This window comes from Cervus elaphus, chromosome 32 (assembly GCF_910594005.1).
Source record: "Cervus elaphus chromosome 32, mCerEla1.1, whole genome shotgun sequence".
In the NCBI taxonomy this organism is placed as follows: Eukaryota; Metazoa; Chordata; class Mammalia; order Artiodactyla; family Cervidae; genus Cervus; species Cervus elaphus.
The window spans coordinates 12,437,959-12,453,270 of record NC_057846.1 but is presented as its reverse complement, the minus strand read 5'-3'; the positions used below and the strand labels follow the sequence as shown (position 1 = coordinate 12,453,270).

The 15,312-nt window shown below is 41.4% G+C and overlaps 1 protein-coding gene across 1 annotated transcript in view; it reads left to right on the top strand.

Annotated features, from left to right (window-relative positions):
- Positions 1–15,312, top strand: part of CSMD1 (CUB and Sushi multiple domains 1) — a 2,014,689-nt gene that overhangs the window by 1,004,816 nt on the left and 994,561 nt on the right. Inside the window, exon 5 of the mRNA XM_043893675.1 lies at positions 8,098–8,305. Coding sequence (XP_043749610.1) covers positions 8,098–8,305 — 208 coding nt within the window. The remainder of the gene's footprint in view (positions 1–8,097; positions 8,306–15,312) is intronic.

Here is a 15,312-nt window from a genome sequence, read left to right as displayed (position 1 = left end):
GGAGGGTACACAGGATCAGTCTGTACTATGATTGCAACTTCTTGTGAATTTGGAATTACTTTAAGATATAAGAATTTTACAAGTCTATTGACAAAAAAGTACTTCAAAGAAGATGAAGTGGATAACTGTGGGATGTTGTTGAGAGTTTGTATGAGATGAAAACTGAGAACTAACCCTTGGATTTGTTGGTGTGGCTGACATGAGAAGAGTGGTTCTTGTGGACCAGTGAGGACAAAATCCTGACTCAAGTGGGTTAAGTTGAGGATGGGAAAAAACTAAAGGTTGCGATTATAGACATTTTTAAGGTGTGTTTCTGGGAAAGGGATTTTTAAATATAAAGCTAAAGGTAGATATGGAGTCTGGAAATAGATGTGGAAACAAAAGCTCAGTTCAGTCACTCAGTCATGTCTAACTCTTTGCGACCCCATGGACCACAGCACACCAGGCCTCCCTGTCCATCACCAACTCCCGAAGTTTACCCAATCTCATGTCCCTCGAGCCAGTGATCCCATCCAGCCATCTCATCCTCTGTCGTCCCCTTCTCCTTCTGTCCTCAATCTTTCCCAGCATCAGGGTCTTTTCTAATGAGTCAGCTCTTCACATCAGGTGGCCAAAGTATTGGAGTTTCAGCTTCAGCATCAGTCCTTCCAATGAACACTCAGGACTGATCTCCTATAGGATGAACTGGTTGGACTTCCTTGCAGTCCAAGGGACTCTCAAGAGTCTTCTCCAACACCACAGTTCAAAAGCATCAATTCTTCAGCACTCAGTTTTCTTTCTAGTCCAGCTCTCACATCCATACATGACCACTGGAAAAACCATAGCCTTGGCTAGATGGAACTTTGTTGACACAGTAATGTCTCTGCTTTTTAATATGCTGTCTAGGTTGGTCAAAACTTTCCTTCCAAGGAGTATGCGTCTTTTAAAAGAGTTACTTAAACAAAAGAGTCACTTAAAAAAAAAAAACACACACACACTTTTTTTTTTTAAATGGGAAGTATTATAACATGTTTACATGGGGCTTCCCAGGTGGTGCTAGTGGTAAAGAATCCACCTGCAGTGCAGGAGAACAGGAGATGTGGGTTCGATCCCTGGGTTGGGAGGATCCCCTGGAGAAGGAAATGGCAACCCTCTCTAGTATTCTTCCCTGGCAAATCCCATGTACAGAGGAGCCTGGCATGCTACAGTCCATGGGGCTGCAAAGAGTTGGACATGACTGAGTGACTAAGTTAAGTATGCTGAGAGCAGCTCTCCAATCAAAAGAGTAAATGATCATTTGTTGAGGGATTTGGCTTAGATGAGAGCAATAGCACAGGTATAGGTGTTAACTGTAGGTTGAGTGTTTACTGCTCATCCAGGGAGGACATTTTGTGGGCAGAAACGCAAATAGGTGATCACACATGGTGACAATAGATCATAAAATTTCCCTTTCAATCACTTCTATTTTCTTAGAAAAATAGGAAACAAAATCACATTAAGGATGTGGCAGGAGATGCTGGCAGGAGGAGGAAGAGGGTACAAAATGGTCCTTCCTCCCAACAGAGGACTGTTCCTCCCAGTGGAGAATGGATGTGGAGAACAGAGTAGGGATGTCATTATTAAAAGCCAGGTTGGATGTGGTTGACCCATCAGTGCATGTCTATTTGGGTTTCTTCTGCAACCACGTTTACCTTGGGAGTCCATGTGGATTTGGTCCAATTTGAATCTAAGGTGCTGACGGTGGAGTGATGGCAAACACAAGGAAGTGGTTGAAATGAAGGCCACGAAACCTGAGGATGGCAAGGGGAGACATGCAGAAAAGAGGGGCCTGAGGAAAGGAATTGAGAAAGTGGAGCGATCGGGGAGTGTTGGCCCCATCGGGGTCCAAGAATGATTGAAGTGAAGGTATTTGAGGACGTGACCTGGAAATGTAGAGAGTGGAGGTCTGAGAATGGGGCAGTCCACTCTGCTGCTGGAAAATGATCATTTATTGGTTTTGAGGAGATGGAAGATGGAGGTGGGAATGAGGGACTGCCTTGGAACTGGGTTGCTGGAAGAGGGGGCATGTGAACCAAGAGGCCAGTGGTCAGATGGTCTAGCTTAATACTGAACTCAGTGAGGAGCAAGTTAGATGTAGCGTTGGAGACACTGAAAGTGAACCAGAAGTAAAAAGCTGCAAGGACTAGTGAAGCTGCCCCAGGGATTGTGTAGATGACTCCAAGGAAGATGATGCTAGATTCTGAGGATGAGAGACTCCCAACTGGAGCACTTCGGGGTGGGGGAAGAATGAAAGGGGTCCACAAGTCATGATGAGGTGAAGGTCAGTGAGCATGTAGTCCTGGACAGTGGCATTTGGGATATGGGTACAAAACTCAGACCTTAGGGAGGATTTCATGATGCAGCATCCTGAAAAGACACTGGTTTCCATGAGTGTAAAGAAGTGGGGGTTATACCCCAGAAGTGGTTGCAATGTGGGAAATTTTGCTGATAGGAGCTTGGGAGAAAGGAAGGAACCATACACGTGAGCTGTGTTGATCTCTGAGGGGAGGAGGGGTGACCTCAGAAACCAGTGCTTCTCACAGCATCTTCAGGACCCAAGGATGAAGGATGTAAGGGGATGGTCCCCCGATGGTCTCAGGTATAACACAGGTGATGAGGCCGCAGAAACAGTAGCATTAGATCAGGGTCCCCATTCATTCCAGCGCTCCAGAGAAGTGGAACCCTGGGGAAGGGGGCTGCCTTCTGACCACTAGACTCTGTGATCCTCTTCTCCCCTTGCAGCAGCTGCTAAGCTCCTGGTGAAAGCGGTGTGTAGACCTGGGAGGACAGTCTTACTCAAAGCAGTGGTAACATGTTCAAAATAAGTAAATAACCTCATTAAGCAGTGACTGTGTGCTAAGTTGGAGAAAATACAAATAGCCATTTTTATGGAGTTATTAGTATTTGCCTGCAATATTTTCAGCACTTTACAGCTATTGATCTATTTAACCTTCACAATCACTCTACGAATTGTTGTTGTTGTTCAGTCATGAAGTCATGTCCAGCTCTTTGCAACCCCATGGACTGTAGCACACCAGGCTTCCCTGTCCTTCACTGTCTCCTATAGTTTGCTCAAACTCTTGTCCATTGAGTCAATAATGCCATCCAACCACCCCATCCTCTGTTGCCCCTTTTCCCTCCTACCCTCAATCTTTCCCAGCATCAGACTCTTCCCAGTGAATTGACTCTTCGCATCAGGTGGCCAAAGTATTGGAGCTTCAGCTTTAGCATCAGTCCTTCCAATGAATATTCAGGACTGATCTCCTTTAGGACTTACTGGTCTGATCTCCTTGCAGTCCAACAGACTCTCAAGAGTCTGTTCCAACACCACAGTTCAAAAGCATCAATTCTTCAGCACTCAACCTTCTTTATAGCCCAACTCTCACATCCATACTACTGGAAAAAACATGCCTTTGTATGACAGCCTTACTATCCTCATTTATAAATAGCCACACTGAGGCCCAGAGAAGAGAACTTGTTATGTAAACGGGCAAAAACTCAGATTCCAATCCAGGCAGCCAAATTGAAAGCTTGCACTGGTATCCGTATTCTACACAGCTTTAGAGAAGGCATGTTAGAAAACATTGCCTAGTATTAGCAACTGAACATTTTAGATGTGTGTGCACATCATTCTTCTTTTCTGAATATTTTTCTATACAATTTTTAAAATTGGTAAGAAACTACACAGGGTATACCCTGCATTTTATAAATTTAATATTGTAAGTCAGGGATTTGCTGAAGCAGTGTTACAGATGCTTGGTAATCACCACATGGTTTGGTTGCATTGTAATTTATTTGATGATTTATCTGTTGTTAAACATTTAGTTGGTTTCAATTTTTCTTTATGAGAAATATGGCAAAGTATGTCTCTAAATAATGTTTTATTCTGTATTTTGAATCATACCTTTAGGTTACATCCCTAACAACACTGATACCCAAGCAAGGCTTATAATACTTTTACAGTTTGGGATGAAACTTTTTATAAGTTGTGAAATTCCTTAGGGGACATAGTGCACTCTGATTTCTGCTTACAGTTAGAATTATTTTCCCCACTTACAGAAATCAGTACATTCAAACACATCTTTTATTAAAAACCTTATCTTCTTCTTGGATTAACTTGATGGCATTCAAACTCCTTTAAGCTGTGGAATTTTTTTTCAAATGCAAGATTTTGTGAAAACTCAATATAGGAAATGGATTTAAAGAAATAGTTGCTCTGATAGTTGCTGCAGGATCAAAGCCTGACTCCTTGACTCTATTTTAGCACCTGTGCCCTCTGACCCCTTCATGTGGCTGTCCCAGGAGCACAGTTTTTACTATATGGAGTGACGGTACTCAATATTGATATTCAGCATTTTACTAGGAAACATTTTGGGTGCTAATTTTTATAGTCAAGTATTTACCTGGCAGTTTCAAACCTAACTTCATTTTCTTTCAGCAAAATGTGTTTTAAAAAAGGAGCAGGGGTTGGTGGGGAGGAGATGATGTAATCCTAAATAGCAGTTACTTAAGTAGATACCCTTCCCCAATTTTTCAGCTTCTAGACAAAAAAAAAAATTCCTCTATATATAGCAGAATTAATATTAAGGTATAATTTTTGGTACATTTGTTCTACTGTTAATGTCCAGAGATTAAAAAAAAAAAAAAAGCTTACATTATATTGATATATAACTATAATATATAAATATTGGCCAGAATTATCATCTAGTTTGTTTTAATGGTTATTTTTAATATGTTTTACTTTTTATATGTGATTTCTAAGTTTACATTAAATGTTTATGGAGTTTGAAATAATTCTTCAGTTTCCGAGAAGCTTGTCCATAATCCTCATTTTTTAATATTTTACTTGATTATTTTGCTTTCTCTGCCTGCCTTGACTTTATTTCTTCTTGAAATTTCCCCGCTGCTCTGCTGAGAACAAAAAGAGCATTTCTGGACTTGGGCCTCAGCTATTTGCCGAAAACAAACAGAGCAAAACAGTCAGCTAAGCCCCTTCTGGATTGCTACCACAATGAAACTTTCTTCTTATAGGCTTGCTGCCGTTTTTAATAGAATATTATTTTTTTAGAACTTTATATTTGAAAATGCCTCATAGTACTAGAATTAAATTAGCTTACTTTCCTACTTCTACTCTTTGAAATGATAAAGTTGGATATTATCTTAAGCCCAGAGGTATATTATTATAGTCCCATTCCTCCTACTGAAGATGTCTGAGTGGAGGGTTAGTATAAGTGACTCAAATACAGGAATGTCGCGTCAGGCGTGCGAGGAGGGGAGAGAGGGGACCTTACTGAGTTCCAGGCGACCTGTGAGGCCCAGGGGCATCCCTGAGCACAATCAGGCTCATGAAGCTTGTGGCCCAATGCTTTGTCCTGAGCAAAGTGCTGAGGAGTGGGAAAGAGCAGGCTGAGGAGACTGGGAGCGAGCCCAGGCAGGTGAGAGAGGGCCGGACATGGAATCCAGGAAGGGGCCAGGGAACAGACGTGGAGGCAGTGTGGGGTATCAGACAGGACGGTGAGCGGAGAGTCTGTGGGGCTGGGACGACACAACAGTCATACACTGACTCCAGGGTCCCCAGCAGATCACAAAGTCCTTGGATACTCAGTTCACTTCAGTCACTCTGGGACCCCATGGACTGCAGCACGCCAGGCCTCCCTGTCCATCACCAATGCCTGAAGTTCACTCAAACTCATGTCCGTTGAGTCAGTGATGCCATCCAACCATCGCATCCTCTGTTGTCCCCTTCTCCTCCCACCTTCAAACTTTTCCAGCATCAGGGTCTTTTCAAATGAGTCAGCTCTTCGCATCAGGTGGCCAAAGTATTGGAGTTTCAGCTTCAACAATGAATTTTCACGATTGATTTCCTTTAGGATGGACTGGTTGGATCTCCTTGCAGTCTAAGGGACTCTCAAGAGTCTCCTCCAACACCACAGTTCAAAAGCATCAAATCTTCAGTGCTAAGCTTTCTTTATAGTCCAACTCTCACATCCATACATGACTGCTGGAAAAACCATAACTTTGACTAGATGAACCTTTGTTAGCAAAGTAATGTCTCTGCTTTTTATACAGTGTCTAGGTTGGTCATAACTTTCCTTCCAAGGAGTAAGCGTATTTTAATTTCATGGCTGCAGTCACCATCTGCATTGATTTTGGAGCCCCAAAAAATAAAGTCAGCCACTGTTTCCACTGTTTCCCCATCTATTTGCCATGAAGTGATGGAACTGGATGCCATGATCTTAGTTTTCTGAATGTTGAGCTTTTTAAACCAACTTTTTCACTCTCCTCTTTCACTTTCATCAAGAGGCTCTTTAGTTCTTCTTCACTTTCTACCTTAAGTGTGGTGTCATCTACATATCTGAGGTTATTGATATTTCTCCCGGCAATCTTGATTCTGGCTTGTGCTTCATCCAGCCCAATGTTTCTTGTGATGTACTCTGCATATAAGTTGAATAAGCAGGGTGACAATATACAGCCTTGACATACTCCTTTCCTGATTTGGAGCCAGTCTGTTGTTCCTTGTCCAGTTCTAACTGTTGCTTCCTGATCTGTGCCTACAGATTTCTCAAGAGGCAGGTCAGGTGGTCTGGTATTCCCATCTCTTTTTCCACAGTTTATTGTGGCCCACACAGTCAAAGACTTTGGCATAGTCAATAAAGCAGAAGTAGATGCTTTTCTGAAACTCTGGAACATTTTTTGGATGCTCAAGTCCCTTATATAAAATGTCATAGTAATATTTGTATGTAAACACCACACACATCCTCTCATATACCTTAAATTATTTCCAGAATACTTACAATGACTAATACAATGAAAATGGTATGTAGTTGTCAGCATGCAGCAAACTTAAGTTTTAGTGTTTGGAACTTTCTAGGAATCTTTTTTGTATATTTTCCATCTTCTGTCAGTAGAATCTGTGGATGCAAAGAGCAGACTCATTGGGAAAGACCAGGATGCTGGGAAAGTTTGAGGGCAGGAGGAGAAGGGGGCTAAAGAAGATGAAATGGTTGGATGGCATCATCAACTCAATAGACATGAGTTTGAGCAAACTCCGGGAGATAGTGAAGGACAGGGAAGCCTGGCATGCTACAGTCCATGGGGTCACAAAAAGTCAGAGATGACTGAGTGACTGAACAAAAACAAAATGGATATAGAGTCTGCAGACAAAGACAGCCAAGTGTGTACTCTTTGCTAGGATTATGTGATAGGAAAGAAGGGAGGGAAGGTGGAAGGGAGAAAAGAGAGAGAAAAGGGAAGAAAGAGAGGAAGGAACAATATTTACAGTGTCTTCAAAAATACTCTCTTACAAATATGTGTCTGCCCTATATATACAGTTTATACATAACATTTTGTATTAGATGATTATACAAATTGAATAACATCTATTTTTTTTTACCAAGTGGAAAAAATTACAAGATCCATTTCTCTTCTAAAGAGTATGTATTCCAATGCTAACTTGTATCCTCAGTGTATTATATTTTACCTTACTGATCTTTTCCTTGTCGCTTTTCCTAGATTATCCATAAGTTTTCATGTAGCTGTTTCCTACTCAGAATCTTTTTATGAACTGGTGCATCTCTGTTTTCATCTTATTCAAGGACTTACCTGAAATTCAAAGCCAAGTGCACATTCCAGACTCTACCTGATGTAAAGATTAGGGTGGCTACTTCTTTTAAGATCACTGTGTTTTCACAGCCAGCTCACAGAAAATGAAGCAAAGATGGCTACATACTTTTAAGATTCAAAATGTTGCCAACTTGTTTCTGTCTTCCTTTGAGAATACTGTTGAGCTGCCTGTGAAAGTCGGGTGTATAATAATTGCACATCACAGATCTTAGAAAAGACATAATTTTACTTCTTTCTTTAGTGGTAGTTCAGTTCACAAGGCAATATAATTGGTGTACTGTTAAGTCTTTCCATAGGACTAAACTAACAAATCAGAAGAAAGAAACCCTCATTCCGACTGTGTGTCATGATTTTGGATTCAGAAAATATTTGCCACCCATCAAGAGTGGCGCTTGATGGAGGTACTTGGGTCTGAAGCCACTTTTAAATGTGCTGTCTCTCTTCTGCCCCTTGCAGCCGAGGGGGCCTGCGGGGGAACCTTGCGGGGTACGAGCAGCAGCATCTCCAGCCCCCACTTCCCCTCCGAGTACGAGAACAATGCCGACTGCACCTGGACCATCCTTGCAGAGCCCGGGGACACCATCGCGCTGGTCTTCACTGATTTCCAGCTCGAAGAAGGATACGACTTCTTAGAGATCAGCGGGACAGAAGCGCCGTCCATATGGTGAGTGCTGGACAAGAGTCGTCCTTCTTTCTTGCCTTGCTCTTCTGGCTGCTAAAATGTAACCTATACTGTGAATGATTTGTCAGAGCTTCCTGGATGTTTCTGTGCTGGTCTTGGAGCTAGAGAAGTTGTCTGGTCCTGGACACTAAAATTTGCCTCAGTTTGGGCTTGTATGAAGCTATACAGGACAGGCAGCTAAGTGACCTGAGCTAGTTTTGGATTTGGTCTGGAGTTGATTCAATGTCAACAAATATTTTTAGATGCTGGTGATTTTAAAATGTCATGATATTAGTCATCTGTCGCCTGTTCTGCAAATGTGTGATCACATACATCTTTTCCTCCCTGGAGACCATATGACCAACCTGTGCAGGTCACAAGGGAACCGTAAATGCTCATCTGATGCATACATAATGCTGGTTGTCTGATCAGCTCTCTGGTGTGTGTGCTGGTGATGACAGGAGAAAACCCAATCGAATCCACTACAGCCTCCCGTTTATGGTGTTTCTTGCACGAGCAGACTTTGCTGTGTCCCTAATACAACTGAAGAATAGATGTTTAAAGGTTTAACGTATATATCAAATTAAGTCACTTGATACGAGTTGAACTGGATTTTTTTGCCTTAATGTTTTAATTTCTTAGCATTTTAAGAACTACAACTGGTACCTATTTCAATCTTCAACAACAAGGAAACTCCACTGTAAATTCAAAATAAGTTGGAATAGAGGAAATACTGGCTCTTGATGCATTGATGGAGGGGATAAAATGAATGATTTTGTGTGTCTCTATGGGTTTAAGTTTGCATTTTAGTACAGAGACTGAAGGATAAAAATATCAAACCTGACAAATGTCATAAGTTAGACCACCTGTTTTTAAACCAATTGTCAACACTGAATTTTACTTTATTTTCCAAGACTCAACATTCAACTCAGAGAATTTGTATTTATAGACTGTTATTTCCTTTCATTAATTTTATTGTCCTTATGTTAAATGTTACTTCAATTAAGAGAAAAATAACCACTGCTTCTGTGATCTTTGTTTTCTGTTTCATTCATCTGAGCAATACTTTTAGATTGAGAAAGGTTATCCTTTTGCTTATTTCATGTTATACAATTTAAGTTTTAAGACTCAAAGATTGATTATGTTATTATCTGTGTAGCTTCTTGTAACATCTGAGTTCATGAAACCTGATACAAAGCTGAAAGTTGAGTGTCCTGGATTCTGCTCCAAGTTCTGTTGCAAATCATCACTGTGACCTTGAACAAATGATTTAACTTCTTATATAAAAAGAGGCTGTACTAAATGAGCTGTACTGTTTTAAATTAATTCATTCAACATCTACTGAGTGCCTTTCTCTGTCCATCAGTGTAAGAGATTCAGTGATGCAACACTTTCCTGGATCTAAAATCACCTTCTTTAAGTTTTCAGAAAACCATTGCAATGCAAAAATATATGGTGACACATTCTCAGAAATTCAGCCATTCCTCATAAAGGCCTTATTAGTGAGAGATTTCAGAGATCTCAGGCATTTCCTGGATGTGATGTCAGGTTGGGAATGGGGAGAGGGAAAAGTGAGACGTGTTGAATGATGGTTGTATTAATAGCATCCGTGGTCAAGGTTGGCTTTTGCCAAACAAATTTTGTTTATGCAAGAAAGGAAACTCTGCAGTGTGAATGTCCATGTCCAAGTGTGAAAGAGAAACAGGGATGCTGAGCAGAGATACCAAGCAGGGTGGCACAGAGTCTGCAGAAGGCCTCACGGCCCTTCATACTGCGTGAGTCACCCTGAGCAAGCAGACCCCTCGATTTCATTTGTCTGCCGTAGGTGGCCTGCAGGACTGAGCTGCTCTTACTTGACGTGGTTTTGCCCATTTCTTCTTTTCTCATCCCTGATGATTTCTCTCGCATCCCTCCTCCTCTGTTTTATCTCCACCAGTCCTTCCCCTGACTCGGGTCCCCTCCTCCTTCAATATCAGACTCAGAAAAGTGTGTGTGGATGAGCTCTTGAATGTGCTAAAATTGTGATCTGTAGGAAATGCCGGGTGGGGCCACAGCCATGTGGGTGCCTGACAAAGACAGCTCACAGTCCTTATCATGTACGGAATGTTGGAGGAATTGCCCCATGTCTTCCTGGTGCTTGGATTCAGACTGAAATGGCTTCCAGCTCTCTGAACTCTTCCTCTTGGTGTTTTCCAGGACACCACATTCAACAGCAATCCAGCAGCAGTGGGTAGGACCCGATCGGTTGTTGACAAAGCCCTGGTTGGGACTTGCACCCTGCGTGCCTTCTGGTCTTTCTGGGTTTCCTGTTGGTTCATCATGGTTCCTCTCTTCTGATAGTCCTCATCAGACATGTATGGAGCTGTGTTGCTAATGACTTTCTCGAGATGACTGGCATCGTCCTGTTGGCGTGCACACAGCCCCGTGGGCTAGTTATTGGCATCCATGCCTGCTTCTGATGAAGAGTCTGAGGCACAAAGGATGGGAGATGGCAAAGCTGAGGGAGCAGGTGAAGGGCAAGGTTGTGTCTGAAGGCCTCTGAACCCAAACCATGTTTTCTTTTCACTCTAAGACTGCCCTCCCAGTGGAACAGTCCAGGTCTGAGCCTATTGGCCTATCAGGGAGGTTCCCTTTTCTCTGTTTCAGGACTGACACCAGGATTTGGATCCTAAAGCCTTGAGCAGGCCACCGCCATAAGGGAGATGGGCCACTGGAGAAGCATCTGAGCACACAAGTGCATCCGTAGAGTCAAGGGCAGCAGAGCTTCTCGGGCTGACATTGAGTGTTGATCACAATTACAAAGAGGAATATCTTGACATGGCCATAGGACCACTTTACAGGGGAATGCTCTTCAGTGGAGGCAGAAAAGGAAAACATGGTTTTCCGAAATCGCTACTGAAACACACGTGGGCACAGTTACAATACACAGCGGAGCCACTGGGTTACCTTTCCAGATTTATACAAACGCATAATAGAACTTATCTTCAAAAGACTATTATTTAACTGTAATTTTCGAGTGACAGCCTCTGCCTTGTGTCAGGTTCTAAATTGGTATATTTAAAAGATTTACCCATCCCCTAACTGCAAGAAAAATACTAAGTGGCCATGTAGGTGGGTGTACTTCATCTCGGGTGCAAGGTTACACGGCAAGGACAGCAGGACCGTGCTAATGGCCATGCATGTAGAAAGAGCGCACACACACATATAATTTTCCAATAATCTATTTTTAAAAGAGAGACTATACAAGCAAGGGCACTCTGAGAAGAAGCTACTTGGAAAATTGTTACGAACAATAATAGGATTAGCCTTATTTTCAATTCATTTGGAGTGAAGTTACCAACTCAGCTCTGCTTTAAGTAAGGGTTGCCATGGCTACAGCCGAGGCTGTCTAAAAGTGGTGGATGATGTAAAGTTCCAGAATTGTCCATATGTTAATCGTGGTGGGGGGGGGGTGGGGAGGGCGGAGAGGCGGGCAGCATTTGCTTAGCCTAAGACACTCCCTCCATCAGATGAGGCTCAGTTCATTTTAAACTAGTTAGATTCTACATTTAGACAGGTCAGCCTCTTAGACCTTCAATACCTTCTTTAAAGGGAGAGCCGTCAGTCCTAGTTGTCTTTGCAGTGTGGTCCAGTAATTACGATTTTTCCTGCAGTCAGAAACGTGGTTAGTAGTGAGGTTAACCATTCCTTCTTACTTTCTAAAGTGATCCAATCTAACTCCTAATTCAGGAAATATCAAGGGGAAAAAAAAAAAGATTGATTTTATTTCAGCGTTAAGCTACTAAGGCTTTTAAATTAAGACATGGTGGTTAAAAGAATTTGGAACATCACAAAGTCTTGACAAAAGACCAGGAAGAGAGTGTTTGATATCTTTAAAATATGCACTCATATCTGGGCATAATTATCTACCCTGTTTCGAGACTGGGTGGGTGTGTCTAGGGGTAGAGAAGGAAGAAAAGCAAGAACTCACAAATGTGTTTAAGATGTGCCCCCAGACTTACTTAAATGCATCAGTTTCTTAAAAAACCTTCAGTGACTGAGCCATGACAATTGGAATAAAACCCAGCTGAAGCCTTAACAGATCATTCAAGGATTTTCAGAGCATGGCCCACCCTGCCCACCAGCCTGGCCTTCTCCCTGCCTGGCAAACACCCTCACTTTGCCCCATTAAATGCACCCTGGTCTTCACCTTAGCAGATGTTTGTGTCTCTTGTGCATATGTTCAGGAGCCAGCCTCCATGTGGAACACCCAGGCTGCTGAGCTGAAAAGACATTAAAAGAATGTAAGTGACATGTAGGTGGTGGAACATGGGGAGGACTACCACCAGGAGGGCGTAGAGCTTTACACCATTGTTCTCCTTGGAAAACCACACTGATCATAAACTCAAGAATGCTTCCTAGCCCACTCGGATTAACCCTGACTTCTTACATCAATAGAAAATCTGTTACATATGATTTTTTTTAAGGCTTAAGTTTAGTTATTCACTAAGCAACATGACTCTACCCCTTTGTCTGTCCGGACTGTGAGAGATTACATGTTAGAGGACAAAAAGTAGTTTTGTAACTACACTTTATTCTGTTCCCATTAACCAGGCAAAACTTCACCATTAAATCATTCTAATCAGCGATTTGCTGAAGCCAAAACAGAACTTCAAAGGAACTGGCAACGCTGAGTGAGCTTCAAAGAACCCTTGAAGGGTCAATTAACACCTGCAGTGTTTATCCAGCTTGTCACTTAATTGATAATTGACTTGGTGTCTATTTAATTTCTAATGAGGATGGATTATAGAAGCATACACAGAGCCGTCAACACCCAAAATCAGCCCCTCGGTTTACCTGCTGCCTGTACAGAAAGGAAGCCCCAGCCTGTCCCTCTTCATTTTGTTTGTTAACTGTTCCTTTTAACATCATTTCATGAAGAATTTGCAAAACCAGCTCAGAGCGTCAGCTTATCACCCAGCCCAGGTTCCCCTAACAGTCACATCTTATACATCTGTAGCATTGTCATGGAAACCAAGAAGTTAACACAGACTAACTCACTGATGGACATTTTTCTGCCCCAGAACTCAGTCTAGGGGTCTGTGTGGCATTGAATTCTGTGTCTTTCATGGTCTCCAAGTTATGACTGTTTCTAGTCTTTCTGTTTCCATACCTTGACCTCCCTTATGTTAGTGGTTCAGTCTGGTCGCATTGTTTTGGGGGAAAAGGTTGCATTTTTCAGGTAGAAGGAGAAAGAGATCATAGAGCATGGTTCCATGACCACCCACTGATATAATTGCTTTGCTTTTCTTTTTATGTTTTCCATTTTACATTTAAATATAATAATTATATCACACAGACCTAGTGTAATGTTGCATTTAAGCATTTTCTATGGAGCAAGCAAAACATAAACAGATATCTTGTATGTGTGTGTATGTATGTATCAGTCTATGAAATTCTACTTTTCTGAAACCTCTGCACCCTGAGGCCATAAATAACATGATGTCATTATAACCCTTTTCCTAAGTCCCTCTTGTGCTCAAAATGTCTTTCTCTAAAAATTTCTTTGAATAGCACATTATTCTAAAAACAACTTACACTGAATAATAATATTCACCAGGTATTGCTAAGTATCAGGCAAGTGTGTAAGCAGTCACCATGACTTAGAGATATTCTTTTCCCCATTTCATATGTGAGACAGTGAACTCAGAGAAGGTTAAATGTCTTGCCTCACAGCCTCACAGATTCCAGGTGGCAGAGCAGGAGTTGAAACAGAAACAGTCCCAGACCATAACTCTTCACTTATTTAAATACATCAAGATGATATTCCTATATGGTGTTTAAGTCAAGATAATAAAAGTAAGTAGGAATAATTTTATTTTTTTATTATTAAAAATAAAAGCATGTTATACTCCAGAATTGTCCCAGAGCGACTGCCGTTTTGTCTGACCTCACTGGATACCATGCGGAGCCTGAGGCACTCCAAAGCCAAGTCTGGCCCCTTCACCCCCAGTGGTGACGCAAGGACCCTCCTTTTAAAGTCTTCTTTTTCTGTGTTATTATGTGTAAGATAAGGTGTAAATCTTACTTGGTATGGATAAATTATCTGTGTTACAGGCAATGGGAAAATTTTCCCCTTTAGGAGTATAAATTCATTTCACAAAATACCTAATAAAAATAAATGGAAAAAAAATAAAAAGGAAAAAAAATTAACACTAAATGCCTATTTTTTTGTTGTTGGCTTTTGTTTGTTTAGTTGGTTGTTGGTTGTTGTCATTGTGTTTTGTTTTTGTTTTTATTTATTTATTTTTTGGGTTTTTTTGCAGTTCACCCCTCTCTTTGTATGTGGTCTTTTGTCCAGGAAGTAAAATTACAATTAAGTTAATTTTGTTAACTTAAAAAACTTGTTTTGTTAACTTAACAAACAAATTTGTTAAACAAAACTTAACAAATTAAGTTAACTTTTAAATAAATTTTGTTTTTAAAAACACACTTCCTTTTAAGAGTCTGCTGTGCAAATTCTATTTTGTCCATTCTCAGATCATAGTTGTAAGCTTTCATTTATTCCACAAATCAGCCAAATTTGTATGTCATGGTTTTCCAATTATATATTTTGATGTCTTCATTTAAAGTTTCTCTCCAACTCTGAACATCTGATTTTCATGGAGCACTGGTTAGGAGAATAAGGTAATTTTGTGCAATCTAAGGCATCTCCAAAGCATGTGCCACTTTATTGCTCAGGTTCCATCCTGTGGGCACATGGCAAGCCTCAGAGAGTCCTATCTGTGAGCAGTGGCTGGAACAATGAACGTTTCCCATCAGTGGACTTTAATAAGCCCAAGCCCTGAAGTCATTCTGATTTGAAACCCTTTAGACAACTCAGTTCAGTTCAGTTCAGTCACTCAGTCGTGTCCGACTCTTTGCAACCCCATGAACTGCAGCACGCCAGGCCTCTCTGTCCATCACCAGCTCCCGGAGTTTACTCAAACTCATGTCTGTTGAGTCACTGATGTCATCCAGCCATCTCGTCC